Below are 26,239 nucleotides of genomic sequence, written 5' to 3'. Positions count from 1 at the left end.
TCTGCTTCTAGTCCAGTGCTCTTGGCATTCTGCCAAGAAACTTATTTATTTATTTATTTATTTATTTTAAAAGCCTTTGAGGTACAAAGGATTAAGTGAATCTCTGGTGGTGCAATTTCAGGTACTCTGGGAGATGACGCTGGGTACTTCTTTGATCATGCTACAAGATGGCTGCCTGTTCTATATAAGCATACTGGCTGGTCCTGAGGGTAGGATATAGATCCTCTAAGGTGGGCCCTAGAGTCTGAGGACCTTGAAGAAGTAGCTTTGCTTGTTACTCCATGAGGTAAATTATTTCACTTTTCTAGGACTCATCTTCCTCATCTGTAAAATTAAAGTCCCTGCCAAAGCTCCCAGAATTCTTTGATCTTCTGAATCCGTACAGCCCAAGTGGGAAAGGGACCTACCTTAATGCAGGTGACCTTCGAGTGGGAGGATGCCCAGTGGCACTCCCCTAGAAAGAACATCAGACAACATAGCTGTGAGCTCTCACCAACACAATCCTCCATCCAAGAATGGGGATTAGCTTTTCTGACTTGAAGAGGAAACTTCAAAGAAAGGGCTGGGGTTGGGGTTGTGGTTACGAGGCTTGATAAGATTCCGAGACAGAAGGAGAGACAGAGAGGAGAGACAGAGAGAGATGGGAGAGAGAGAGAAAGAGAGAGAACTGATACAAAGGAACATCTGGAGGAAATAAGAACTTTGAAGAGACTGACTAAAAGGTTTGTGTTTAGTAAGAGTGAAACTTGGAGATAACATTGGAAAGCTAAGCTGGGCCCACATTGTAGAATGCCTTGAATGTCACTATCAGTATACATTTGTAGTTAAAGCCATTTACAAAGCAATTTATGGACATTATCTCATTTGGTTCTCACCACAACCCTGTGATGCATATTATTTTCATTTTATAAAAAAGAAAGCGGCTCAGAAAGTTTAAATGTTAGAAGTGTCCCGTCTAGTAATACAGGAGGATTCAAACTCAGATCTTTCCATGACATGAAATTGACCACCTGAAGACTTTGGACTTTATGACGTAGAGAATAAGCCTGTGAAGGTTCCTGATTGGAATAGTGACCTGATGAAAATGTTGTAGGAAGATTAATCTGGCAGTATAGGTCTGGTAATGGACTGCATCTGTCTTAGAAGGGTAATTGAAGTGATAGATGTGGTAAGGGTCATCACTTGGTTGGCTTCAGTGTGAATTTTGGGGCCCTACGAAGTCATTAATTGTAAAAGCTTTATAGATGTCTTTTATTTTTTTTTTATCACATTTGTTTCTAAAAACACTCTTCCCTTCTCCCTCCCTCACAGAGTAAGCTTTCTCTTTTAACTAAAATTAAAAAACCCCAAAACAACAAAAAACCCTGGAATTCACCAAAATCATGGCAGCTGACAATATATTTGACATTCTACTCCCATAGGACCCCACCCTTCCATTGAAAGGAGGGAAGTGCATTTTCTCATCTCTGGTGTCAAGCTTGGTCATAATTATGCAACATTTCATTTCATTTTAGTTCCTTCAATTTACATTGTTATGTATAGTTTTATTCTATCTGCTTACTGTATTCTGCATCAATTCATGTTAGTCTTCTCATGTTTCTTTGAATAGCTCATTTGTTGTTTCTGATGGCCAAAATATTCCATTAAATTCATGTGCCACAATTTTTTTAGCCATTCTCTAATTTATTGATACTTTGTTTACTGTTCTCACAGAGTTTCTAAGTTACAGAGGCTTTGTGAACTGTATCTGTGGAGAGCATACTCACTTTTGTGAAATTGCTGACCATTAACCTGGGAGTGGGTGTTTTTTTTTTTTTTTGGTGGAGGGAGGTAGTCCACAGGCTTGCAAAATGTAGGCATAGTTTGTTTTTAGACAGATGTGGTCTCATGGCTGCATAGCACTTTGAAACACTTTCACAGAGGATACCTCATTTGATCCTGACACAGTATTATTTATCTTCATCCTCCAAGACGGCTAATTAGTAGAAGAGTCAACAAGAAGAACTAGCATTTATTGAGCATCTACTGTGTGCCAGACACAGTACTAAGTATTAGGGATACAAAAAGAGGCAAAAGAAAAGGTCCTGCTATCTAGATCAGTTGCAGATGATCCCTGAGGCAAGGCGCTAAATCTAAGGACTGGGACCCAGGACTACCGACTCCTGGTCCAAAGACTCTCCCGCCCCACTGCTGCTATTCTGAGGGACTGTCTGAGAGGCTTAGCAAATCTAAAGGGGTATGAAGGCTAGAAATCCATCCCCATCACAGGTTTTGGAAACAACTGAAGGGCTCCTGCCAACTTTGACCAAGCCCTCCCCGATCCCTAGGCCTGGCCATGGACTTACCAGCCAAAGTTCCCAATGGGAAAGTTGTCCTGTGGGTGAGGGGTGGGAGGGGCGTGCGCTCCCCAGCTGGTTCTGGGTGGAGCCGGCTCTCTAGAAACCAGCCAATAAGCTGGCTGGGGATGGGCCGTGGCTCGGCCTGCCGCTCTGTCATAGGTCAGGCCCCCGGGCCGGGGTGGGCAGCCCCGGGAGGCAGCCAATCCCGGCTCCCGCAGTGCGGGGAGGAGCCTGCTTCTCTCGGGGGCTTCATTCCACGGCTGCAGCTTCTCCCCTCGGACGAGCCTCGGCGGCCTCGCCCTCCCTCCCCCGCTGGCGCTGGCCTGACCCGTTCGGATCAGGTAACAGCACTGCCCGTCCCCCGACCCGCCTGGTCACTTCGTGTGCACGTGACCGCGGGGGGGGCTCCCCAGGGACTTGTTGTGGGGCGTGCACGCGCTCGTGGAGCGATCTGCGTGTGTCTGGTGCTTGTGTGAGCATTTGGGGCCGCGTGAGCCTTGGCCCTGTTTATTTTTGCGCGTCTGCCCCCTGCGTGGCGCAGTGTCAAGTGCAAAGAGCCCTCGACGTGGAATCCCCAGGCTCCTAGCATTCGGAGCTGGCAGCGTCCAGAACATGGGTTCGAGTCCCGGCCCTGCCACCGACTGCTTTAGCGTGACCTTGGAGAGCCACTCCCCCTCCTTGGGCCTCAGTGTCCTTAGCTGTAAAGTGAGAGGTTGGACACCTAGGCCACTTCTGAAACCTAATCCTACGATCCTTTTGCTGTATAGGTGCTGTGTCTGTATCTGTGAGTGTGTGTGTTCTCTGTGTGTGTGTGTGTGTGTATGTGTATTCGTGTTCATGTTCACTGGATGCTAACGGGGCCAGAGTTTCCCCAGAGTGAGAGACCACTGAGGCAGCCTTGAATGTGGTGTTGGTGGTGGGAATGACAGGTCAGAGCAGTAGAGCTTTGAGGCCAAGGGATAGCGCGCGAGCACTCCCCCCTTGCCCCCAGGCAATGAGGGTGATGGTGTGGCAGCTGGTCACCGGACTGTCCTAAGCCCAGGTCCACTGTAATTCACCCCCACTCCCCAACAACTATCTGAACTTTTCCTCCTCCCTCCTTTTTTGGGGTCCAGAGGTGACGTTTAATACCCTTTGCATTTTCTCCCTTCTCCCATGAAAAACAACACACAGAGTCCTTGCACTTAGGGAATTTAAGATCTAGTTGGATCTAGTTAGGATCTATATTGAAGACCGAAAGAAGTGGATCAGTTTGGTTTCTCTTATGGGCCCGTGGCGGAAGTTCCCACCAGTAAATTCTGTAGGAGATGAGAAGTAGTCAAGGTGAGCTGGGATAGTTACAGATGTTCTCCTGAAGGAGGTGAGACTTGAGCTGGGTCCTGTCTAAAGATGTCTTAGGTTCTGGATTGGCAGAGAAAGGGGAGCTTGCTAGGTGCAGGGAGTAGCTGCAGGGAGGAGTACAGGTGTGTTGGGAGGGATTGAAGAGCCAGAGAAAGATTCACATTCTCTCTGGGAGTTTCCCCAGGGAAGGGTGGCAGAACAGAAATTTTGGTGTGGGACCTGAAAATAGAATGAGGAAGAGGGTCATTCTCTGTGGAGAATGATAGCTCTCGGTGCCTTTTTTTTTTTTTTTAAAGTTTGAGGGTACTGAAGGGGAGTGTAAGCTGACACTGAATCTAATATCCCATCCGATACACATCAGCCCTGTAGGATGGCATTGTTGGTGGCCAGCACCTTGGCAGGGGGGAAAGAAGGGTTCGGCTCTGAGGAAGAATATGGTCCAATCAGAGGAACAAACTCAGAAAGGGGGGTGTGACTGAGTAAAGACTTCCTGCCTCATCCATTTCATTTCCTTGTACCTCTGGGGCCTGTAGCGGCCAATCTGGGAGATATGTAGTCTTTCCCTGCCCCCACTCCCAACCCCATACCCTCGTGCCACGCTCCAGCAGCCCTCACTGCCCTCGCGTGTGCCTGGCCCTTGCCACCTCTTCTGAAAATAAATCCCCTTTGCTTCCCTTTCATCCCCCAGACCTCCCGCCTTGGCGCACAGTGCCTGCCTAGTCCCTTTGTGATCTCTCCAGGCGTTTCCATGGCAGCTGCCTTGAAGCTGGCCCCTGGGCTGAGGCCTCCTCCCTAAGGGGGAAGGGGGGGGGAATGGAATGGAGTGGGAAGCTGGAGCCGTAGCCTGAGGAGCCGCGACTGGCTTGGGTGCAGGGATAGTATGCCCTGTGCACCGTGGAATCATGAATAATGGACTGTGGGCAAGGGCATTGTGGAGACATAATGTGTACAATGGCGGAGCTGTTAGGAGGTTGTGAGGGAAGAGGAGATTTCAGCTGGGGTGGAGAGTGAGGTGGGTGGTAAAAAGAGATTCAGAGGCAAGGTGGGTGATTACTGTGAGCAACCTCCCTTTCCTGATTTGAGAACATTTTATTTGGAAAACCAGAACTCTTTCTCTGATTGTTGGCCTGATCCAGCCCGCAGAGTTGCATCCTGTTCAGCTGAGTAACGTGTTCAGGACAGTCATTGGGCTGATCATATGTGTTGGAAAGATTTGGGGCTCTTTCCTTTGTTATCTACCTCATGGGGAGTACAGTATGTTGATGGAGATCAGGTTAGGCCTGGTGGAGGATGCTGCTAGAGGTATAGGGACCAGGTGGAAGAAGAAGAAGGGAATAGGAATCGCCAAATTATCAGGGGTGAAGTATCTTGTATCTAAGTGGCTATATGGACAGTTAAGGCTGGTTCAGGGAGTAAGGTCTTGATTTTGACCATTCCTCATGATTTCCTACTGTCAGCAAAACGCCTGGGAGCATCCCTCTCTGACCTGTGGTGTGTGTGCATGGTGCTTGTGTTGTAAATACATACAAATCTTTCTTCTCTCCACTTCTGCCGCTGGTATATAGAATCCGTTCTAATTCCCCATCACTTTTTATTCTTCCTACAACGACTTCCTCCTTGAGTGTAGCCTCCGTTTATCCTTTTTTGCTTCCTAGTTTCACTCTGCTTCTATCAGAGCAGTTAGTTTTCTGAAGGATCAGTCCCTATGGATAAGGATTCTGCCCATGATGGGGGCAACACCAAGTTTGGGGAGGGCATGATTAGCTTTCATAAATGTTGTCTTCATGAGTCTTTAAGACTAGGTTCTGAACATGCAGCATTTCTTTGAATAAAATGCGTCTGTCATCTAGGAATTTAAACTCTTCTTGGGCCTCTTTCTTTCTTTACTCATCTCTCTCTCTCTCTCTCTCTCTCTCTCTCTCTCTCAACCCTGTGATGGATCAAGTGGGGCTTCCTTTGGGTTGTCTGAAGATTTGGGAGATTTGGTGATGTTTTAGCATTTGAGATTTGGTGAATAAGTTTGTTGGTTACCTTTCTCTATATCCCCTTCATAATATTCATAGCATCTTAGAGGTGAAAATTTATTTTATGTTTATTCTAAACTTAAGCATCAAATAAAATAAGCATTTTCATTTTAAAAATAGAACAGAAAAAGAATAAAATTCATGAAACAGAAGTTCTACTCCATATAGCTTTTTTTTCCCCTTTTAAGTAAATAATAAATCCACCGTGAAACTTTCAAAGCTATCTTTGTCTGTGTTTCCTTCTGGCCTTCCTTGTTTTCTTTTTTGTATTAAAAAATTATTTCAATGACCCCTTTTTCTTTTTTGGACCCTCCTTCTAGTCCCCCTCTCCCTCCTACCTTCCCCTTCTTCAAATTGCGGAAAGAAAGAAATAAAGAGAGAAAGAGAGGAGGGAGGAAGAAAGAAAGAAAGAAAGACTAACTCTTGTAACAAATATGCAGAATCAAGCAAAACAAATTCCCAATTGGATATGTCTGAAAATGGGTGTCTCCTTCTGCTCTTTGATTCCATAATCTCTTTGTCAAGAGGCAGGTTTCATGTTTCATGCTTCTTCATCTAGCTTCTGGAATTGTGGTTGGTCATTTCATTCAGAGTTAAGTCAAAAGTTGTTTTTGTTTTGTTTTGTTTTGTTTTGTTTGAGAGTAATGTTACATAAATTTCTCTTCTAATTCTGCTTCCTTTACACTGTATGAGTTTATAAAAATTTTTCAAGGTTTCTATTGAAACTGTCCCTTTCGTCATTTCTAACAATGCAAGAATATTCCATTACATTCATACATAACATCTTCTTCAGCCATTCTCCAATTGATAGGCATCTTTTAGTTTCTAGTTCTTTGTTATAACAAAAAGAGCTGTTAAACATATAGGTCCTTTTTCTCTTTCTGTGTCTGGCATATAAGCATAGTAATGCTATCTCAAAGGGCATACACAATTTAGAAATTTTTCAGAGACAGTTCCAAATTGTCTTGCAGAATGGCTAGACCTAAACAAACTTATGAAGAATTTAGTTCTGAAAGGTTTAAAGCAACTGGGAAAATGAAGGAATGCATATATTTCTCAACATCTTTACAAAAACTATAACCATGTGTTAAAGCATAGAGAAATTATAAATTAATGTAAGAAAAATACAAATGCTAAACATATCCTTTACAGATAACAAAATTAAAATGGCAATTAATGCAGGGAACACAAACAATATATACAAACCTAAGTAAACACTTAATGGCATCCTGAATAATGAATAGATTAAAGAACAAATAACAATAACTATGTGAAAGAGAATGATAATGATGAGATATAATGCTGTAATTTCTGGGATTCAGCTAATGCAACACAGAAAATAAAATATATTCCTAAGAATATATATTAGCAAAATAGAGAAACAGAAAACTCATGAACTACAACATTTTTAAATTAACAAATATACTCCAAATAAGCACAAAAGAGGAAAATCTGGAAATTAAATGAGAAATAGATACATAAGAAAACCAAGCCAAACAAACAAACAAAAAATCCCCTATAACTATAGAACTGATAAAACTAAACATTGGTTCTTTAAAAAGACTACTGAAAATGATAAAACTTAGGTAACTTGATTAGAAGGAAGAAAATAAATGAACACTATAAAAAAATGAATAAGGTGAAGTCACAACAAGCAGAAGAAATAAAAGAAATTATCAGGATCTTACTACTGATAGTTTTAACCAGCCAAACTGAAAATTTAAAAGAGAAGATTAGCAACAAAAGGTATAAAATGCTCCAATTAACAGAATACCAGATTAAGATCTTAATCCTATTTCAGAAAAGAAAATTGAACTAGCTCTACATGAAAAGGTAAAGATAGGTTTACAGGCAAATTCTCTCAAACTCTTGAAGAATAATTAATGCTCAAACTGTATAAATTAGTCTCAAAAATTGAAAGAGAAAACACTATCAAAATCCTTTTTATGAGACAAATGTAGCCCTAATACATAAACCAGGGAAGAATAAAGTAAAGAAAAAGAACTATTGATCAATATTATTAATGAATATATTTTCAGAAATTTAGATAAAATTCTGGCAAAAAAGACTATAGCCATATATCCCCCAAAACATTCACTAACGTCAAGTTGGACTTATCCTGGGGTTGCAAGGATCATTTAACATTAGGAAGCAATGCAACAAAACATCCAAAATAATGTGATTATGTCAGTAGATATGGGGAGAAAAAAAAGAAAAAGAAGTTGACAAAGGACAACACTCATTTAAGTTAAAAATTATGCAAAGAATTGGCATGTAGGACTTTTTAAAAAAAAACCTGTGATTTAAAAATATATATCTAAAATCAGTTCCTATGCTTTCCTTATCTAAAACCACAATCTGTATGGAACAGAGAAACTCTTCTGGTTTTCATAATAAATAAGGTAGTAAAGCAGGGATGCCCCCTTTCTCCACTGTTATTTGATATAGCTTTAGGTGTGCTAAAAAGAGCAGTGAGATAAGTAAAAGATATTCAGGGCAGAAAGACAGGCAAAGAAGACACTGAAATATCCCAATTGGTTGATGATGTTGTTTCCTCAGAAACTCACTATCTGCCAGGCAATTAACTGAAATAATTGTTGGCTTTAGCCAAGCAGCAGGATCTCTGGTAAAAATTTTTATTGATACCTTTCATTTTTATATCACATTTATTTCCAAATATATTCTTGTCTTATCTCCCCTACAAAGTGAACAAGGATTAAAAAAGGAGAAGAAAAAAATTTCCAGCAAAACCAACCAGTGCATTGCTGTGTCTAATAGTGTATGTCAGTAATAGTTCAGATATTTGAAACCATGTTATAATGCCCTCCCAAAGTCTTCTCTTTAGGGTAAATGTCCTCATTTCCTTCAGTCGATCTTAGAGGCCTTTTACTGACTGCCCTTCCCTGGACATTCTCCCCTATCAGTTTCTTAAAATAAGGCATTCACAACTGTACACGGTACTCTAGATGTGTATGAATTAGGACAAAATAGAGTAGGATTTCCAATTGTTCTGGATACACCGCCTCTATCAGTGCCGCCAAGGGCACCCTCTGGGCTGCTTTGGCGCACTGTTGACTCTCGCTGAGTCACTGAGAAGTCCCCAAGTCTTTTCCAAATGTGTCAAGATTTCCCCAATTTGTACTTCTAAATTTGTTTTGAACCAAAGTATAATACTTTGCATTTATCTTAATTAGATTTCATTTTCTTAGATTCAGCCTTTCTAGCCTATAAAATCTCTTTGGATCCTAAGTTTTTTCCAATTTATTAGCTGTCCCTCCTAGCTGTGAGTTATTTGCAAACTTGGTAGCCATGTATACTTGTCACGTTTTCTTTTCAAAGTGCTGTGATATTTGTGTGAGAATCAACCATCATTAAACCTTTATAAAGAGGATTACAGGGATGTGAAAGCCTTGTGGAAAAGATCAGATAATACAGTATGCACATGGAAGATGTTATTATGGTGGTGAGTTTTAAAACCCATCATTTCTTCCCTGTCCCATAGGCCGTCCAACTTTCCCAGTCCTGTGACCCTCACATTAAAGGACGGGGTTCAGAACTTCCGGTAATGACTCAAGAGGCATGTAAAGACAGAGATTTCCCTCTGAGTTCTTGTTCAGGTAAGTAAGGGGATAAGCAAAGGCTGGGCCCTCAGCACCCACCCAAATTCATTTTCCCCATTGTCTTTCTTATTCCGCTATTCCTTAACTCTCCGTTCAGCCCTCTCCCTTGAATGCTTGCTGCGGTTCCTATGTTGCCTGGGTCTTTCCTTCCCCACGCTGTGGGGTGGGAGAATGAGTTCGGATGCCGGACAGAGATTAGAGCTACAGTCAAACGACCTTCACCAAGAACGCCTGATATATCCCTAGGAGGCTGGGTCCCTTGACAGAGTTTTTTGGGGAGGTCAAGTCACTGTTCCCCCTTCTCTACATCTCACCATAGATTTCTTCACGGCCCCAGGGGCATATACCCCATTGTTTTCTTGAGAAAGCCTTTTCTATTAAGATAACCCTTACTAGTGTACCTAAACAAAAAGAAAATTGGGCGCCAGACCACAAAAGGTAGCAGGGTGATACTCTGTATCAGTATTCTGACAATATTTATAAAGCGCTTAGCATGGTGCCTGGCATATTGTAGATACTATAAAAATTTTTATTGCCTTCCCCTGCTTACGTAGTGTAAAGAGTATAGACTTGGGAATTTGGAGGCCTAGATTCTTGTCTTCTCTCTGCTACTAACTAGCTATGTAACCATAGGCAAATCACTTCATGGCTCTGGGGCAGTTTCCTCATTGGTAAAATAAGAGGGTTCAACTACATGTTTTCTAAAGTGCCTTCCAGCTTTCACATCCTGTGAACCTATGAATAAAAGGATTAAAAAGAGAAACAACAACGAATTCTGCTTCCCCTTTCTATTACTCTGTTTTAGGTTTTTGTGAGAATCTGTGTCCTGTATCTGATACAAGCAATCTGAATGGGTTTGGATTCTAGTCACAGCACTGTCATCAACATCCGTGTGATGTTGAGCAAATGACTTAAATCCTCTGTGCCTCACTTTTGGGGATAATAATACTTTATAAGGTTAGCATGGCAGAATCATGAAATAGATTCCTGAGTGTCAGAGTTGTCCTCCAATGGAACCTTGACCTGAAGCGGGAATCCTCTCTGTGTCATTCTGAAAAGTGGCCCTCAGATCGACTTGAATATCCCCAAGGGTAAAGAATGCATGACCCTCCAACTGCCTCAATTTCCAGTTCTGGGTGGCCAAAGTTTTATTGGAAAAGCAGTGATTCCTTAGAGAAGGCCTAAAGGCCTTCTAAGTAGTGTGTCACTGACAGCCAGAAAGGGGGCTGCCAAAAAGCAACTGTCTCCCTCCTTATCCTGCACTCAGCTATGCAGCCTTGCACGTATATAGATACAAAGGGTAATTTGTCACCACCTGCCCTCCTATACAGAATACAGCTGAGAATCAAGAAGGAATTCAAGAAAGGCTCCAGACCAATGAAGAAGGACCTCTTAAAGCCCATGCAACTCTATGAAATGATGCAGAGCAAAATGAGCAGAGCCAGGAAAACACTTATACAATGACACCTGTCTGAATCTGGGCCATTTTCCCTGGTGATGATAGATAGCAAGCAAATATAGGAGACTTGCTGGGGGTTAGGTTTTTGTTGTTGTTGTTAACCTTTTTTCTGGACCACCAGCATGAGCTGTGTTTTTTAAAGGTCTGTGCATTCCTTCTGGCCCGGCCCCACAAAATGAGCAATGAGGTAGAACAGGAGAGGGCCAATGTGAGGACCCGCTGTGTCAGTGCAGGGCCAGGACTCAAACCCAGGGCCCAAATCTCACTTGTCTTTCTATCTTTCTGGCTTTCCCCTTCTCTCTCCTTTCCCCCCTTTTCCATTCTCTCCTCCCCTCGCTTTGTCTTCTTACCTCTTTATTCCTCCATGCTCTCCCATTCTCACCTCTCTGTATTCCCACCTTCTTTTCACTGTTCTCTTCTTTCCTTCTCATTTTCTCCTCCATGCTCTCAGTTTCCTCTCTCTTCTTTTCCTCCCATTCACCACGGTCTTTCTCTACCACCTTTCTTTCTCATTCCTACATCTTTTATTCTCCCTCTCCTTTCAACCTCATACCTTCCTCTTTTCTATCCCAGAATCAATTACTGAGCATCATTTCTGCCCATCTCCTCCTTTTCAGAAGGTGACAGCAGCATCATGGTGAAGATCAAGTGGGAGAGGCAAGAGTGGCTCCCGCAGGCCCTGGAGACCCCTGCCATCCTGCCAGAGAAGGACAAGGAGAACATCTTCCAGCATCGCCTGGGTCATCCGCTTCTCCAGGCTTTGGGGAAGGCTCGAGCCCCAGCGGGGTGGGAAGAAGCCCAAGGCCCAGGCCAAATTCCCAGCGCTCAGTGGATGGGAGTGTCAACGGGCCGTGGGTCCACAGCAGTCCCCTCACCCCTTGGCCCACAGTTCCCAGTAAGTGAGGGACACTTTGTCTGTCCAGACTGTGGGAAGAGGTTTAGCTGGTGGTCATCACTGAATATCCACCAGCGCACTCACACAGGAGAGAAGCCTTATCACTGTGGCAAGTGTGGCAAGAGCTTTAGCCAGAAGCCAAACCTGGTCAGGCACCAGAGGCACCACACAGGCGAGCGGCCCTTCCACTGCCCTGAGTGTGAGAGGCGCTTTAGCCAGAAGCAACATCTGCTCAAACACCAGAAGACACACTCCCGCCCCGCAATCCACTCCTGTCCTGAGTGTGAACGACGTTTCCGTCACAAAGTTGCCCTCCGCGTCCACCAAAGGACCCACGCCCGTGACCGTCAGCTGGCTCGGGCTGAGCTGCAGAAGCTCCTTAGAGACAAGGTGACCCGAAGGCCCCGCCGGCCGCCATCTGCATCACGAGAATCGCCAGGCCGTCCCTGGGTAGAAGCCGGCGGAGGGTGGAGGGCTGGGCCGCCTGCCGAGGCTCGGACCTCTGCTGCTGGCTCTGGGGAGCAGCGCCAGTTCATCTGCAATGAGTGTGGGAAGAGTTTCACGTGGTGGTCATCGCTGAACATTCACCAGCGGATCCATACAGGAGAGCAGCCGTATTCCTGCCCGGAGTGTGGGCGGCGCTTTAGCCAGAAGCCCAACCTGACGCGGCACCTGCGTAACCACACAGGTGAACGGCCCCACCTGTGCCCTGATTGTGGCCGGGGCTTCCGTCAGAAGCAGCATCTGCTCAAACACCAGCGCACACACCGAGCTGGGGAAAAGGCTTCCTCGTGCCCCGGCTGTGGGGAGAGCTGCCCCAGCCGGGCAGCCCTGCGGGCCCACCAGCGGGCCCATGCTGCTGCTGAGCTGCTCCGTGGGGCAGCCCTCCGGGGCCGGATGCTGGTGGCAGTGGCCAGTGTAGAGCCAGGGTCGGGCTTGATGCAGCCTGCGGAATATGCCCTGGGCTTCTCTCTACAGCCACCACCAGCTTCCCAGGCCCTGCAAGGGGATGAGGTCGTCTTGCTGGACAGGGAGCCACGCTGGGGCAGGGGCCCAGTAGGCGTGGCCCGAGCAGGTGGAGGAGTCCCTTCATCTGGCACTGTGGAGCAGCGTCAGTTCATCTGTAACGAATGCGGCAAGAGCTTCACCTGGTGGTCTGCGCTCACCATCCACCAGCGGATTCACACTGGGGAGCGGCCCTACCCTTGTCCAGATTGTGGGCGTTGCTTCAGCCAAAAGCCCAACTTGACTCGGCACCAGCGGAACCACACAGGCGAGCGGCCTTACCTATGTGCTGACTGTGGCAAGGGCTTCAGCCAGAAGCAGCACCTGCTTAAGCACCAGCGTGTCCACAGAGGAGGGGGCCAGGTAGTGCTTGCCCCTGCACCTAGTGTCAAGGAAGAACCTTAAAGGACGCGACTGAGACTCAGGAAGTCTCCATAATTGGGGATTGTGTGCATGTGTGTGTAGGGGGGGAGGGTGGGGAATGGGCAGGGGTTATAGTTGACCTGCTTGCTTGGACAGAAGACCCCTGAGAGCAGCAACTTTCCTAGGGAGGCTTCTCCCCAGCCCTTGAGTTTTCTTCGAGGCTTAGAAACTCATCCTCCAAACAGCTTGTGGATGAGTCCTAAGACGACCTGGTACCTTGAGTACAGTGGGGTTGGGTTAGGCCGGAAAACATCAACTTCAGTGATTGACTTCTTCCTATTTTTCTCCCTCCTCCCTTCTTCAGGGGATACAGCGTAGCTCTAGATGGAGATTCCTAGAGAGGAACCTTCACAATTACTTGTAAGAATTCAAAGGCATGGAATGCCTAGGGTGCAGGCCAATTTAGTCTTAGCGAGATGCCATACTGGTCCATACTGGCCCAAAGAATGGGCACATCAAAGAGGAAAGGGTCTTTATAGCTGCACTCAGATGCATCATCAACATTGGAAGCCAGAAGTCTTCTAATGATACAGGTGGGATGAGGGAACTTTCCTAGCCCAGGCCAGAGTAGAAGTGTGGGAGGCCTGGCCCAGTGGCACTGAGAATGGTGCCTAGTTGTGGTTTGACATTATAGAGGTTTCAAGAGAATAGCAATGTCTCCTATCATTTAGAAAACAAAATGGTACCCAAGGTAGGATGAAGATGACTTACTTTATCAGGACTTATCTTTTATCAAGAGTGTTTCAGAAAAGAAAAATGAAGGATTGAATGTTTAAAATGGTCTGACTGCTTATTTCCTTTTCTCTCCCTTACCCCTACTTGCTAAATCTCCAGGACTTTGATTTGCTTTCTTCCAAGAAGCCACCAAGGAGGATTCTCTTTTTTCTGCATACCATACATATGCTCAGTGGGAAGAAATACTTCCTTCTCACCCCTACTCCTGGAGAAAGGGACAGAATCAGCTTGCTCTCAAACATCTCAAGTCAATTAAAGGCTGAAGATGTTGAGACATACTGGTTGGAGAGAGCCCTGCCTTGTCTTACTGGCTGGCAGACAGTGAGGGGCCAATCTAGAGGAAGGTAAATGATTGGGGTTGGGTGGTCTTAGTGGAATTCTTAGTGGTCCCAGCTACGACTAGGTGCCCATAAACCTGGGGAGGGGTGGAGGAGGGGTGGGAGTAGCATTGGGTGACAGAAATTGTTGATACAACTTGCCCTAAGGGAGGGTACATGATCAGTTTTCTTTTTTGAAGCCATAAATGGGTAGGACCTGTGGTTTCATTGGTGTACTGAACTCCATAGTATGGAAATACCTTCCACTGATGCAGATTAGCAACTCATCTGTAATGTAAGTGTTTTGGGGAGTTTCCTGGGCACCAAGAGATTAAATGACTTGCCCAACATCAAATAGCCAGTATTGGTCAAAGGCAAGATTCAAACTAGAGTTTTCCTAGCACCAAAGCTGGTCCTCTATCCCCTAGACCCTGATGCCCTTCAATAATGATAACCCTTTACTAGTCATTTTCTTGTTTCTTTTTTAATCAAGGTTGTTTATTAACAAGGATACTCATGAGGAAATGTGACCTTCCATATTGACCTCTGGCCCCAAGAATTCCACAACCCCAAACACTTTGGTACACTGCAGAAAGAAATTAGTTAATCTCTCTTCAGTGATGGGTACTGGTCGGGCAAATGGCTGGCAGATATTATAGAGAATTGGCAGGGGCCACTAGCCTCTGTTCAGTCTGGGATGTAGTGACCCATGAGGGTGACTTCTCACTGTTCCTGACTGTGGCCAAAGAGCTGTGATAAGTATGCACCACAATGGCTCTTACAAAGGACAAAACCACTTTTGGAGAGGCACCAGGCCCTACTTCATGTGATGATTGGCACAATGAGCAGCTTTAGTTGCAAAAAACTCACAGGTATCAGTCCAGGATGAGAAAGACTCATTGTTGGCATCATAGGGTCTCCCATGTAGGGAGCTAGCCTGATGGAAAAATGGAGGACAGATCAAGAAGAGATTTTCCTTGCTGAAATGTAGCAAATGTTTAGTCAGTCAGGTGCTGAGCTTGATCTTCCACCCATTTGTGACCCTTTTTCGTTTTCTCATGGGTGAAGTAGATCACAGTGGTCACAGTAGTTGGGCATGGTAGTTCTTGATCTTTGGTCATTTTGATGTGCCTGGACAAAGTTCAGTCTTCTGGCACCCAACCACACCATGTCTGAGCACTGTTGGGCCCTATTTAACTTGAAGTCCATCTAGCCATAGTATCCTCATAAGAGACCAGTTCCTACACTTGTTGCTTCTGTTCCTTGATATGCTAACATGCTGTACATGTGGAACAAGTTTTTCCTTTAGGATACTCTTAAGTGTTTAGGACAGGAAGTCTTAAGCTTTTTTTGTGTCTCTCATGAATCCCTTTTGCAGAGTCCTTATGGACTCTTTCTCAGAATAATGTTTTTAAATGCATAAATTAAAATACATTGGATTGTAGAGGAAACCAGTTGTATTAAAATATGGTAATGAAAATGTAAGAACAACCAAAAACCAAATTTACATACAGTAGAGGTTGAGAACCTCTTAGACTCTAGGGAGAACGCAGTCCCATAATTCTCCAGCATCACATCCCGGAATAGAGTCCTCTGATCTGGGTTAAAGTACTGTTCCTCCTCCTTGAGATTTGGGACCTCACCTTCTAAAGTCCACTCATACCTACTTTTCAGATTCTCAGCAGAGCTTCTTCCTGGATGGCTCTCACTAGTGGCCCCAGGATAGCCATGGAAATGCTCATAGGAAGTCCTCTCATTTTCTCCTTACAAGCTCCCTGTGAGGAAAATACAGTAGTTATCTCCATTGAGGACTAGAGAAATACATTTTCAAGAGTCACAAAGTGACCGTGTACGAATGGCAACCTCCCACTTCCTCTAACTGGGAGACAAGGTTATGATACTCTTGATACAGAAAATAATAGAATTAAGTGCTAAGCAGCCTAGCGTTTCAGATCCATGTAGGCTGGAGTCTTTGTAAGAAGCTTTAGGAAAGTGGCAGGACCTGAGTTGGGCTTTGAAGGATGGATAGATTTTGGATAGAGAGAGAAGGGAGAGTGGATTATGGATAAAGGCATGGGGATAGAATGTCCAAGGTAAGTTTGGGAAGTCAGTGACTCACAGAATCACAGAATCTTGGAACTGGAAGGGACCTTAAAGGTTATTTAGTCTAGCCCTTACCTGAATCCCCTCTCCGTTCTTCTTGATGACTGGTTGCTCAGTCCTCTAGTTACAGAGAATTCGTGTCTCCCAGCCCTTGTTCTGTCTCTTACATGACAGCCCTTCAGATGACTGAAGGCTGTGATTGTGTTCTCTCTTCAATGTGTTTTGGTTCCTTCAGGCTGCATATGATATAGTTTCAAGACCCATTGCCATTCTGGTCACTAAACTCTGCAGGGCCCAACTTTTAAATGTCCTTTTTCAAGTGTGCTCAAGACTGAATGCAGTCCTGCAGCTTGGAGTCCCATGGGACTAGTGCCTTTGTCATTCTGAATGGGTCATCCAGAAAATGCAGGCCAACCTAACTGACTTCACTCCTTTCTGATACGGTTCCTGTCAGTAGAACAGGTATTTGCCGAACAAACCAACCAAGTACTAGGCTAAATACATCAAATGGTATGTTTTTATATTTTATATCTGATAAAGAAGTCTGTTTCTAGGGTGATGAGCAAGGAAGGAGCTCTTAGCCAAGCAGGCAAGCTTCATGGAGGAGGTAAGATTTCAGAGGTTTTTTTTTAATCAACCAAAGGTTGTTTTGCAGAACAAATGATTTTATGCTATTTGGCAAAGGGCCCTCCTGCCTTCCTCCCCACCCCCACCCCCATCCCCCTAACCTTTACAAGACTGGCACCTGCAGTTATCCACCATCTATGGAGACAGGTTTAAGGTCTCCAGTACTTGTAGGGAAAATAAGAGTGGTGCTATGCTGTTGGCTGCCATGGTGATGCCAGTCACCATGAAAACCAACACTGGGGGTGCCATTTGGCAACAGAGGACAGAAGCATCCATATTCAGTGGGAAGGACTGGCACAACACTATGCATTCACAGTCATTTTGACATGGAACAGAGAGGGCTTGGCAGGATGTTAGGCAAGCTTTTTTAAGGGAGCATCCTTAGCGGTATTGAGTTCAGTAACAATAAAAATCCTTATGATGCTTAAGGAGGGAGGATTGGAAAACCAAGAAAAATGTATCAAAACATCCCACAGAACTGGAAGAGAGAAAAGAGAATACTGAATAATACTGCTCAGGTGATGAGTTTGGGGTTTTTTTTGGGGGGGTGGGGGTGGTGAGAAGGAGGATTGGGACTGGGAATGCCCTGGAATGATTTGCTTCTGGCAGCAACTTGTATTCCCATCTTCCAGGTCCTCATATTCTCCTCAAATAGGAACACTGGTAGGATCACCTCTGCTGAGGAAGTTGGAAGGGTGGTGGGTACCTCTTCCTCTCTGACAACCAAAGAGAAGCAGGTCAAAGTAGCAAATGGCAAAGCTGAGGAGTTGCTTATGGCATATTGCGGTGGTGTCAAACCCAAATAGAAATACACTGAAGGTAGTGTATTGACTTAGAAAACCACAAATCACCATTACCTATGTTTTAGTGTATTTTTTTTACATTGTTAAATATTTCCCAATTACATTTTAATCTGGTTCTATCAGTAATATTTGACACCTATGACCTACTGGACCTCACTTACAGTCTACATTGGAGGCTAGCACCATGAAGGTTGGAGTGGGCAATTTGAACTTCCTGTTTTCCCCAGCTCTGAACATGATATTCTGCACATATCGTAGGCCATCAATATGTTTTTGTCACTGAGTCCCTCAGACAAAACATCATAAGATGTTCTCCTATCTTTTGGGGATCACAAAATTGATCTCCATGTCCCTTACTCTGCTGGGGCTAGCTACTTGGTGTTTATGCTCATGGATAAAGAGAAAGAAGATGTGTGCACAGGTGTGCACAGCATAGCTACCAAGTATAAAATGTGGGGCTTGGACGAGATGGTCCCTAAGATTCCAGCTCTGATCCTCTAATCTCCGGCTCTGACTCCTGCTTGCTCCCCATTGACCGGTGCACTCTCCTTCTCTTCCTCCAGCCCTTGAAGTGTTACTTGTCAGTAAATTAGGACTCACTCTATGTCAATGCAGTGTTTCATTGGTGCTTAAGACACTTACATTCTTCAATATGTCAAGGGATCTGGGAGATTGTCAGGGTGGGTGTTCACATCAAACCCTCCCTACACTTTGGTAGATGATCTTGGACAGTTGCTAACACTGAAAAAAAAAATGGATCATCCTGTGGCCACTGTAGTAGTGAGGGCCTCAGAATTTAGCTAGGCTGAGAATCAGATTTCAGAAACCGAGTCCATCTTTGAGCCTGTCCTCTCAGCCTTTCCTGCTTGGTAGTATTTGCCAGAGCTTGTGCTTATGGATGTATCTTTTGAGACCCCAGGGTCCACCTCCATGTCACAATGAGGCATCAGCATTGGGCTTATGTGAAGGAGAAACTCTGATGATCCCCTATAAATGCTTCCTATTGGATTAGCAATCCTTGGGGGTTAGCAAGGGTCACTAATCCACATTTACTCCCCCAGGACAACTTCTCCCTCCTCTTTTCAATGTCATTCTCTCGGAGCCCCTCAAACTTCTTGGTCCCAGGCTCCCACAAGGGTGTGCTAGGTAGCTCCACCTCACTTTTGCCCAGATCTCTGTCACCTAATGGGCTGGGCACCAGGGGCTTTCTCATTCAGTTTTGAGGGACCCATATTTAACCTGTGATTCCTTGAAGCCAGTGGCCGCCAGGTGACATGTACTCCTATGGAAACAGGACAGGGTTAAACTGTACCTTGTGGGCATGCTCCCCAGAAAAAGCATCTGATATATGCAGTAACCACACTTGGGGAGGTCCTGCTCCTGGTGACCAGGACTCGGATCTTCAGGTTATCACCAGGCAGCCACATTAGCTACTTTGGAAAAAGACCTAAGGCTCATACGGACACGATCAGCTTCTAAAGTCCGTACAAATTATCCAAGCAAAAGAAGGAGACTAACCCTCTTATCTATACCAGTTTCAGGTTGCCTTTGGTGAATTATCTTCTCATTTAATATACATTTTGACCCATGATCTCCTATATAAACATGTTGGAAGAGAGCAGAGAGGGAACACAGTATGTTTTTTTCCTGGGCCCTCTCTCCATACCTTCAGCAAAGGCTCTGAGTCACAGGATAGGTGCCTGGTTGAGCTAGCTCTAGAGTCCAGGACTTTCTTCCCTGCCCTCTTTCCATCAAGATGACATTATGAGGCTTAGTTTTTATCATCTCAATATCCTCCCCTTGCAATCAACCATCTCTTCTTTTCTATTTTTGGTGTAGACTATACTGAAAAGGGCTAAAAATATAGATGACGTCCTCGGGTGTGTTACTGTTTGTTCTTTTAAAAACCTTGTCAGTGAGGTGCCCTCCTTTTCACAGAATCAAAAATATTGGAACTGCAAAAGTGCTTAGAGATTATCTGGTTCAACTCCCTCCTTGTATCAGGTGAGAGAACAGAGATTCCCAAGAAGGGAAATCAAATCAATTACCCTAAGTCTCCCAGAAAGTTCGTGTCAGAACAGGCTTTAGAATCCACATCCTCTGTCCAGGGCTCTTTCTGTTGGAAAGCTGGGAAGTTTGTGGCTCTGACCCTTCCCAGACCTCTTAACTGGAGATGAAAGATGTCAGCTGACACCCCCTCTATGCCTCAACCTCTCCAGCCCCAAGAAAGGTTTGTGACTGGCTTTATGCCTTAACATAGACTGGGAGGGAGGTTACCCTCACAAGCAGTGCAGTATAGATTCAGAATTGGAAGGAACCTTACCTTAAAGTCATTTAGTTTAGCCTCCTTCCTAATACAGAAATCTCATTTATAATATGCCAGACAGCCTCTGCTTGAGCACTTCGAGTGATGGAGAACTCACTGGCTCCCAAGGTAGCCTATTTCATGTCAGCAATGCTCTGGGCAGTAGGACAGTATCCTCCATCTAAAATTCTTCCCTTACTGATTTCTGAGGTTCCATATTAGAGATTCAGTCATCTGGGTTAAATATTGCCCCTTCCTTGAAGATATCTTTAAAAAAAAATACCCTGGAGGCAGGAGGTGGGGGGGGGAGGTAACTCAAGCTCCTAAAAAGCTTTATCACCAAGCACTGACTTTGTAGTCAAAAGGCCCTGGTTTCAAATTCTGGCTTTGCCACTTACAGTGTGACCTTGGGCAAATCACTTGCCTCTCTGGGCCTGTTTCGTCATCTGTAAAATGAGAGAAATTCTGAAGTCCCTTTGAACTCTAGATCTACGAGCCTAAGGAGTGAACTTGGAAAAGGGAAGGGGCACTAGGTAAGAGATAATGGGAGTCATGGAACACCCTATTCACTAGCTTTACAATTTTGTTGTAGGCTGACCTTGCTGGGGATGGATACACTCACACACACACACATACACACATACACATACATATATACATACACGTGTTTGTATGTATCCCATATATGTGTCTAGATATGTGTGTATACCTATATATCCTATATGTGTATATATGTTATGATATGCATGTATAGGTTCTCTGCTCAGGGTGTTAACTTCAGGGGTGATCCCTTAGGAACTAGAAGGCAGGCAAGGGAAATAATTTTCCCATCATGGGGTCAATTCTTGGACTTCCTAAGTCCCTGGGCCTCTTCCCTCTGTGCCAAAGAGCTGGGGACCACATTCTTCTGTGTTTTGAGAAAGACTATTGATGATGACATTTGGACCATGGTTCTTAAATCTTAACAGAACTAGGTTGATCATGAAGGTTCAGTGTAGCTCTCACCTAGGAATGTGCATCAGGCCCCCTTTTCAGGACTTCCATGCTGCTGAGGGGTATAGTAGCTGTAACATAACTTACTGACTTGAATTCAAGAATTTGACAAATATTAATAAATGTCCACAGTGTGCAGAGAACATTATGCTAGGCCCTTGGCTTGAAGATACAGACTCAAACTCGATGGAATGTTGGTGCTGGGAGGGGATTTCATGTGGTTTGACTCCTTTGTTTCTTGAATTAAAATTTTTATTGATATATTTTGTTTTAGTATCACCTTCATTTCTGAACATATCCCTCCCTTTCCCCTCTCTTTCTCTCCTTCTTTCCCTCTCCCTCTTCTTCATGTCCCTCTCCATCCTCCTCTCTCTCTCTCCTTCCCAGAGACTCAACCCTTGTAATAAAAGAGGAAAAAAATTGTTCTGTAAAACTAAGCCACATATTAATTACTTCTGACAATACGCAATATACCAAACCCGGAGTTCCCTAGCTCTGTAAAGAAGGGAAGGAGATGTGTTTTCTCACCTCTTTTTGGGGTCAGGCTTGGCCATTATACTTTTAGTGTTTAGGGTTTTTTTTTGTTCTTTTCATTTGCATTGTAGTAGACATAGCATATATTGTTTTCCTGGTTTTGCTTATTATAGCTCAGTAATATTTCTTTCATTCTATACACATGTCACAATTTGTTGAGCTATTTCCCAGTCAATAGACATCTACTTTGTTTTCAGGTTTTTGCTACCATAAAGAGAGCTGCTATGATTATTTTGGTGTATATAGAACCTTTCTGTTTTAGACATCCTTGGTAACTAACCGTCTTATTTTTAAAAAGTCTTATGCTTTTTTTTTTTAAATGCTGCAATCATTTCCCAACATACTTCCTCATCTGCTTTTGTTATAAAGAAAAAGTTAAGCAGAGCTCAATTAACAGAGCATCTGAATTTGATATAGTATGCAACATTGCACATCTTTAGTTTCCCACTTCTCTCTACTGAGAGGAAGGAAGTGTATTTCATCCTATGTTTTCTAGAATCAAGACTGGTCCATTTATCTGAGTTTGGCAGCATTTTAGTGTGTTTTGATCCAGCCATCCCCTCTTTTCATGGATGAGGAAACTGAGGCATAAAATTTTTCAATGACTTGCCTAAGGTGATAAAAATAGTTTGAAAACTAGGCTTCAAGTCTCTTGACTTCTATTCCAGCACTCTTTCCACTGAGACTCCTCACCTGGTGCTACAGAGACCAACATCTTAATATAAACATTAGCTGTCAGGGTTCCCAACCAAAGGCATTCAAGTGACACTGCTGTCAGCCAGATAGCACCTTCAGAATAAAGCCAGCACTAAGGCTTCCCCAGGGAATTCCACATGGGTCTAGATCCGGATGTAAACATATCAGGCACACAGAATCCCAAGTTGACATTGCCTCTAGAGTGAGGTTAACCCTAACTTTCTTCTACTATGCTCTTTAAAGGCCTGCTAGGTGGCACAGTGGATAGAGTGCCAGGCCTGGAGTCAGGAAGAGTCATCTGTGTGAGTTCTAATCCAGCCTCAAATAACTTACTAGCTGTGTGACCCTGGCCAAGTCACTTAACCCTATTTGCCTCAGTTCCCTCATCTGTAAAATGAGCTAGAGAAGGAAATGGCAAACCACTCCAGTATCTTTGCCAGGAAAATTGCAAATGGGGTCACAAAAGAGTTGGACATGACTGAAAAATGACTGAACAACAACAACAAAAAGAGCTACATTAGGTCTATATTCAGTATAGCAAGAAAGCTTGATATACCTAAGGCTATGTGGTCCTTACCCTTGGGGGAGTTTCCAGTCCATTGATGTGGGGGGAGTCTGGGATACAATTATGACTATAAGAAACATGATACACAGATGTAGGGCATTGAGCAGGAGCAGCAATGTCAGCTTAATAAGATTAAAGAATGAGACCTTTGCCTGGCCTTGAAGATCGCTAGCACCCTAGACAAAATGTGGACATTCCTATTGATACCACATTTGGTACTCTGAGGATGTCTTTATGAAGCATGAAAAGGACCTCTTGCCCTGAGGTACTCTTGGTCTCTTGAAGAAGACTGATTGCCTCATGGATGTACTTTAGGCAGAATATTGGCTTTAGAGTCAGAACCTAGGTTCAAACAAGTGAAGGGTTCTAAAGTAAATGACCACTGATGTCCTTTCAAGCCCTGAATCTGTGATCCCATGATACTGTGATCTCTGCAAGCTGATTAGAGAGTCTGAATATCTAGTAATATTCAGATCACAACTTAAACTGACTTTTGAACTGAGAGAGACTTAACAAGGAAATGAACCTACAAACAGGTGTAGATGAGTGAAAGGTTGTACGTCAGCATAGCTACAGCTATATATCAACTTCCTTGCCTGATGTTAGCACACTTCTGGTGCTCTTTTCACTCACCAGGCCCTGTCCTCCTGCCCCATGTTGCAATATTATTGTAGATCTGAACTGCATCTTTGTTTTTTGCTAGGCAATGTGGTTAAGTGACTTGCCCTGGGTCACACAGCTAGTAGGTGTCAAGTGCCTGAGGCTGGATTTGAACTCAGGTCTTCCTGACTCGAGGACCAGAGCTCTATCCACTGTACCACCTAGCTGCCCCTGAACTGCATCCTTGAACTCGATCTTTAAAAAGGATCAAGTAGATCTAGTAGCCTGCTTGTCCACTGAGTCTTCCCCAGGGTACTTAAGAGTATTGTAAGCAAAGAGCCGTGGGAATTCAAAGGAGAAGAAAAAAAATCATTAAAGCAAAATCAAAAGACTGAAAAAAGAAGAAACAAAACATAAGATAACAGCTATCAAAAATAACTGACCTGGAATACAGGTCAAGGAGAAATAATTTAAGAGTCTTTGGACTTCTTGAAAACCATTTTTTTTAAAGGATGGATACTATATTTCAAGAAATCACAAATGAAAATTATCTAGATATATCAGAATCAGAAAGCATAGTAAAGATAGAAAGAGGGACAGGTAGATTGTGCAGTGGATAGAACACTGACCCTGGAATCAGAAGGACCTGAGATCAAATCTGGCCTCAGACACTTGACACTTACTAGCTGTGTGATCCTGTGTGACACTTAAACCCAATTGCCTCACAAAAAACAAGAAAGATAGAAAGAAACCACTGATCACCTCCTCCTCTGAAAGCAAAACCAAAAGAAAAAGTCCCAGGAATATCATAGCCAAATCCAGAGTACCTACATCAGAAAAAAAATACTGCAAGAATCTATAAAGGAGCAGTTCAAGTAGAGAGAAACCACAGTCAAGATCATACAAGTCCTGGTAGCTTCTACCATCATTCAGAGAAGATCTTGGAATCCAGTATTCCAAAAGTCAAAAGATACTAGCTAATAATCAAGAATAACTTATTCTGGTAAGTTGACTATAATCCTATAGGAATAAAAAAAACAAATCTTTAATGGAGAAGAAGATTTTGAGGCATTTCTGATAAAAAAAAACAGGGCTGAATATAGGAGCTTTAAAATACAAACACAAGAATCCAGAGAAACCTAGAAAGGTAAATTTATTTTGTACAATTGAAAAGAGTTTTATGATGATGTGGTGCTAACATTCTAATGAGGGGAGAAGCAGTAAGTTTCCCTTCAGAATCTCCATGTCTCCAGAAGGTATTGAGAGAGTTAAGTAAGATAAACAGTGAAAGTTAAAATAAGAAAAACAGAGGCTCTAGGAATTGAGTCATTCTTTTCTGAGGATCTGAAGAGGGGAAAGAGAAGAGAAGATTAGAGAAATACACCAGTGTGGAAAAGAAGAAAGAGAATGTAACTTGCTATTTCTCATAATTAGTGTGCATGAGGACAAATATAGATCGTGATGATCAAATAGGCATCAAATGAACTTTACTCTTATCTGAAACAGACAAGAAGGGCTGAACACACAAAAATATATTAAACTCAACCAGGAAAGATTCAGATATGGGGAAAAAGAGGATAATACTGGAGAGGGAACTGCAAGCAAAATAAACTTGTTGATCCTGGAGGTAGGATTTAAGGGTCAGGGAGTGGGGCAAGCAAAGTACTAGAATTTAAAGGGAATGGCTGAACAAAAAGTTGTATATGAATGTACTGGAACATGATTGTGCTGTAAGAAATTAGGAAAGAGACTATTTCAGAGAAGCTGGGGTAGAAGCATGGTTTCATATGCAATCCTCTTTGTGTCTCGCTGTAGATGTGGAATTGTTCTTTTTTGGTGTTTAAGAATTGGAGAAATAAATAAAAAGAAAAGAGGATAGATTAGAAGCAGGAAAATCAATCAAGAAACTAGAATAAATAAATTAGGTGATAGAATGATAAAGCATTTCTTATATGCTTACTATGTGTTAAGCACTGTACTTTGGGAGAAACAATACAGGCTAGGAAGACAGTCCTCACCCTTTAGGGGCTTACATTTGAATGGGAGAAGACACAGAAAGAGAAGGGATATGCTAATTGCAGCATGGTGTGGAATGGGCACCTAGGGCAGACAAGATAAGGGAAAAACTGACCTATCAGAGTAGAGGGACCTATGGGGCAGAAAGAAAAGATTGCAACTGGAATTGAGGTGGTTGTAGAGAGAATAGAGAATATTATATTCATGTGAAAGATTCTGCTGAAGTAGAATCAAGAGGGCTTGGTAACTGAGTAGATGCAGAAGAGCAAATTCAAAGATGACTTTGAAAATACACTTAGGTGACTGGTTCACAGATCTGGAGCTGGAAGCCATCTCAGAGGCTGAGTCCAACTCCATTTTCTTACAGAGGAAACTGAGGTCCAGAGAAACTTGCCTAAGGCCATCCAGGTAGTGCATGGAAAAGTCAAAATTTGAACCCAAGTCCCCTACCACTCCATCCAATGTTCTTTCTTGTTCTTGTACTGTGCTGCTTCCTGGTGTGTCATCAGTAGAAACAGAATTTAAGAGAAGGGACAGGTTTCTTTCTTTCTTTTTTTGGTGAGGTAATTGGGGTTAAATGACTTGCCCAGAGTCACACAGCTAGTAAGTATCTGAAGCTGGATTTGAACTCAGGTCCTCCTGAATCCAAGGCTGATGCTCTATCCACTGAGCCACCTAGCTGCCCCTAGGTACAGGTTTCTGAGAGAAGAAAATGAATTCACACTTAAGACTTCTTGAATTCAAGTTATATATAGTAGACATTCAGAGAGCGATATCTAATAGGAAAATGAAAATATGGAGCCAGAGATTAGGAAAAGGTTGAAGGTGAAGATAAAGAT

The 26,239-nt window shown here is 43.6% G+C and overlaps 1 protein-coding gene across 1 annotated transcript; it reads left to right on the top strand.

Annotated features, from left to right (window-relative positions):
• The first annotated feature begins 2,544 nt into the window (after positions 1-2,544).
• ZNF775 (zinc finger protein 775) lies at positions 2,545-21,250 on the top strand. The gene is made up of 3 exons (XM_020977853.2): positions 2,545-2,680; positions 9,207-9,321; positions 11,401-21,250. The coding sequence occupies exons 2-3, from the start codon at positions 9,270-9,272 to the stop codon at positions 13,086-13,088; spliced, it is 1,740 nt and encodes a 579-aa protein (XP_020833512.1). The 5' UTR covers positions 2,545-2,680; positions 9,207-9,269; the 3' UTR covers positions 13,089-21,250.
• Positions 21,251-26,239: the final 4,989 nt, after the last annotated feature.

This window comes from Phascolarctos cinereus, unplaced genomic scaffold, assembly GCF_003287225.1.
Source record: "Phascolarctos cinereus isolate Bilbo 61053 unplaced genomic scaffold, phaCin_HiC Scaffold_1;HRSCAF=81, whole genome shotgun sequence".
NCBI classification, from domain to species: Eukaryota; Metazoa; Chordata; class Mammalia; order Diprotodontia; family Phascolarctidae; genus Phascolarctos; species Phascolarctos cinereus.
The sequence above is the reverse complement of the archived record's forward strand: the minus strand, read 5'-3'. Positions and strand labels throughout refer to the sequence as shown.

Coding starts and splice junctions, on each gene's coding strand:
- ZNF775 (XM_020977853.2), top strand. CDS start 9,270: ATGACTCAAGAGGCATGTAAAGACAGAGATTTCCCTCTGAGTTCTTGT. Junction 9,322..11,400: donor CCCTCTGAGTTCTTGTTCAG/GTAAGTAAGGGG, acceptor CCTCCTTTTCAG/AAGGTGACAGCAGCATCATG.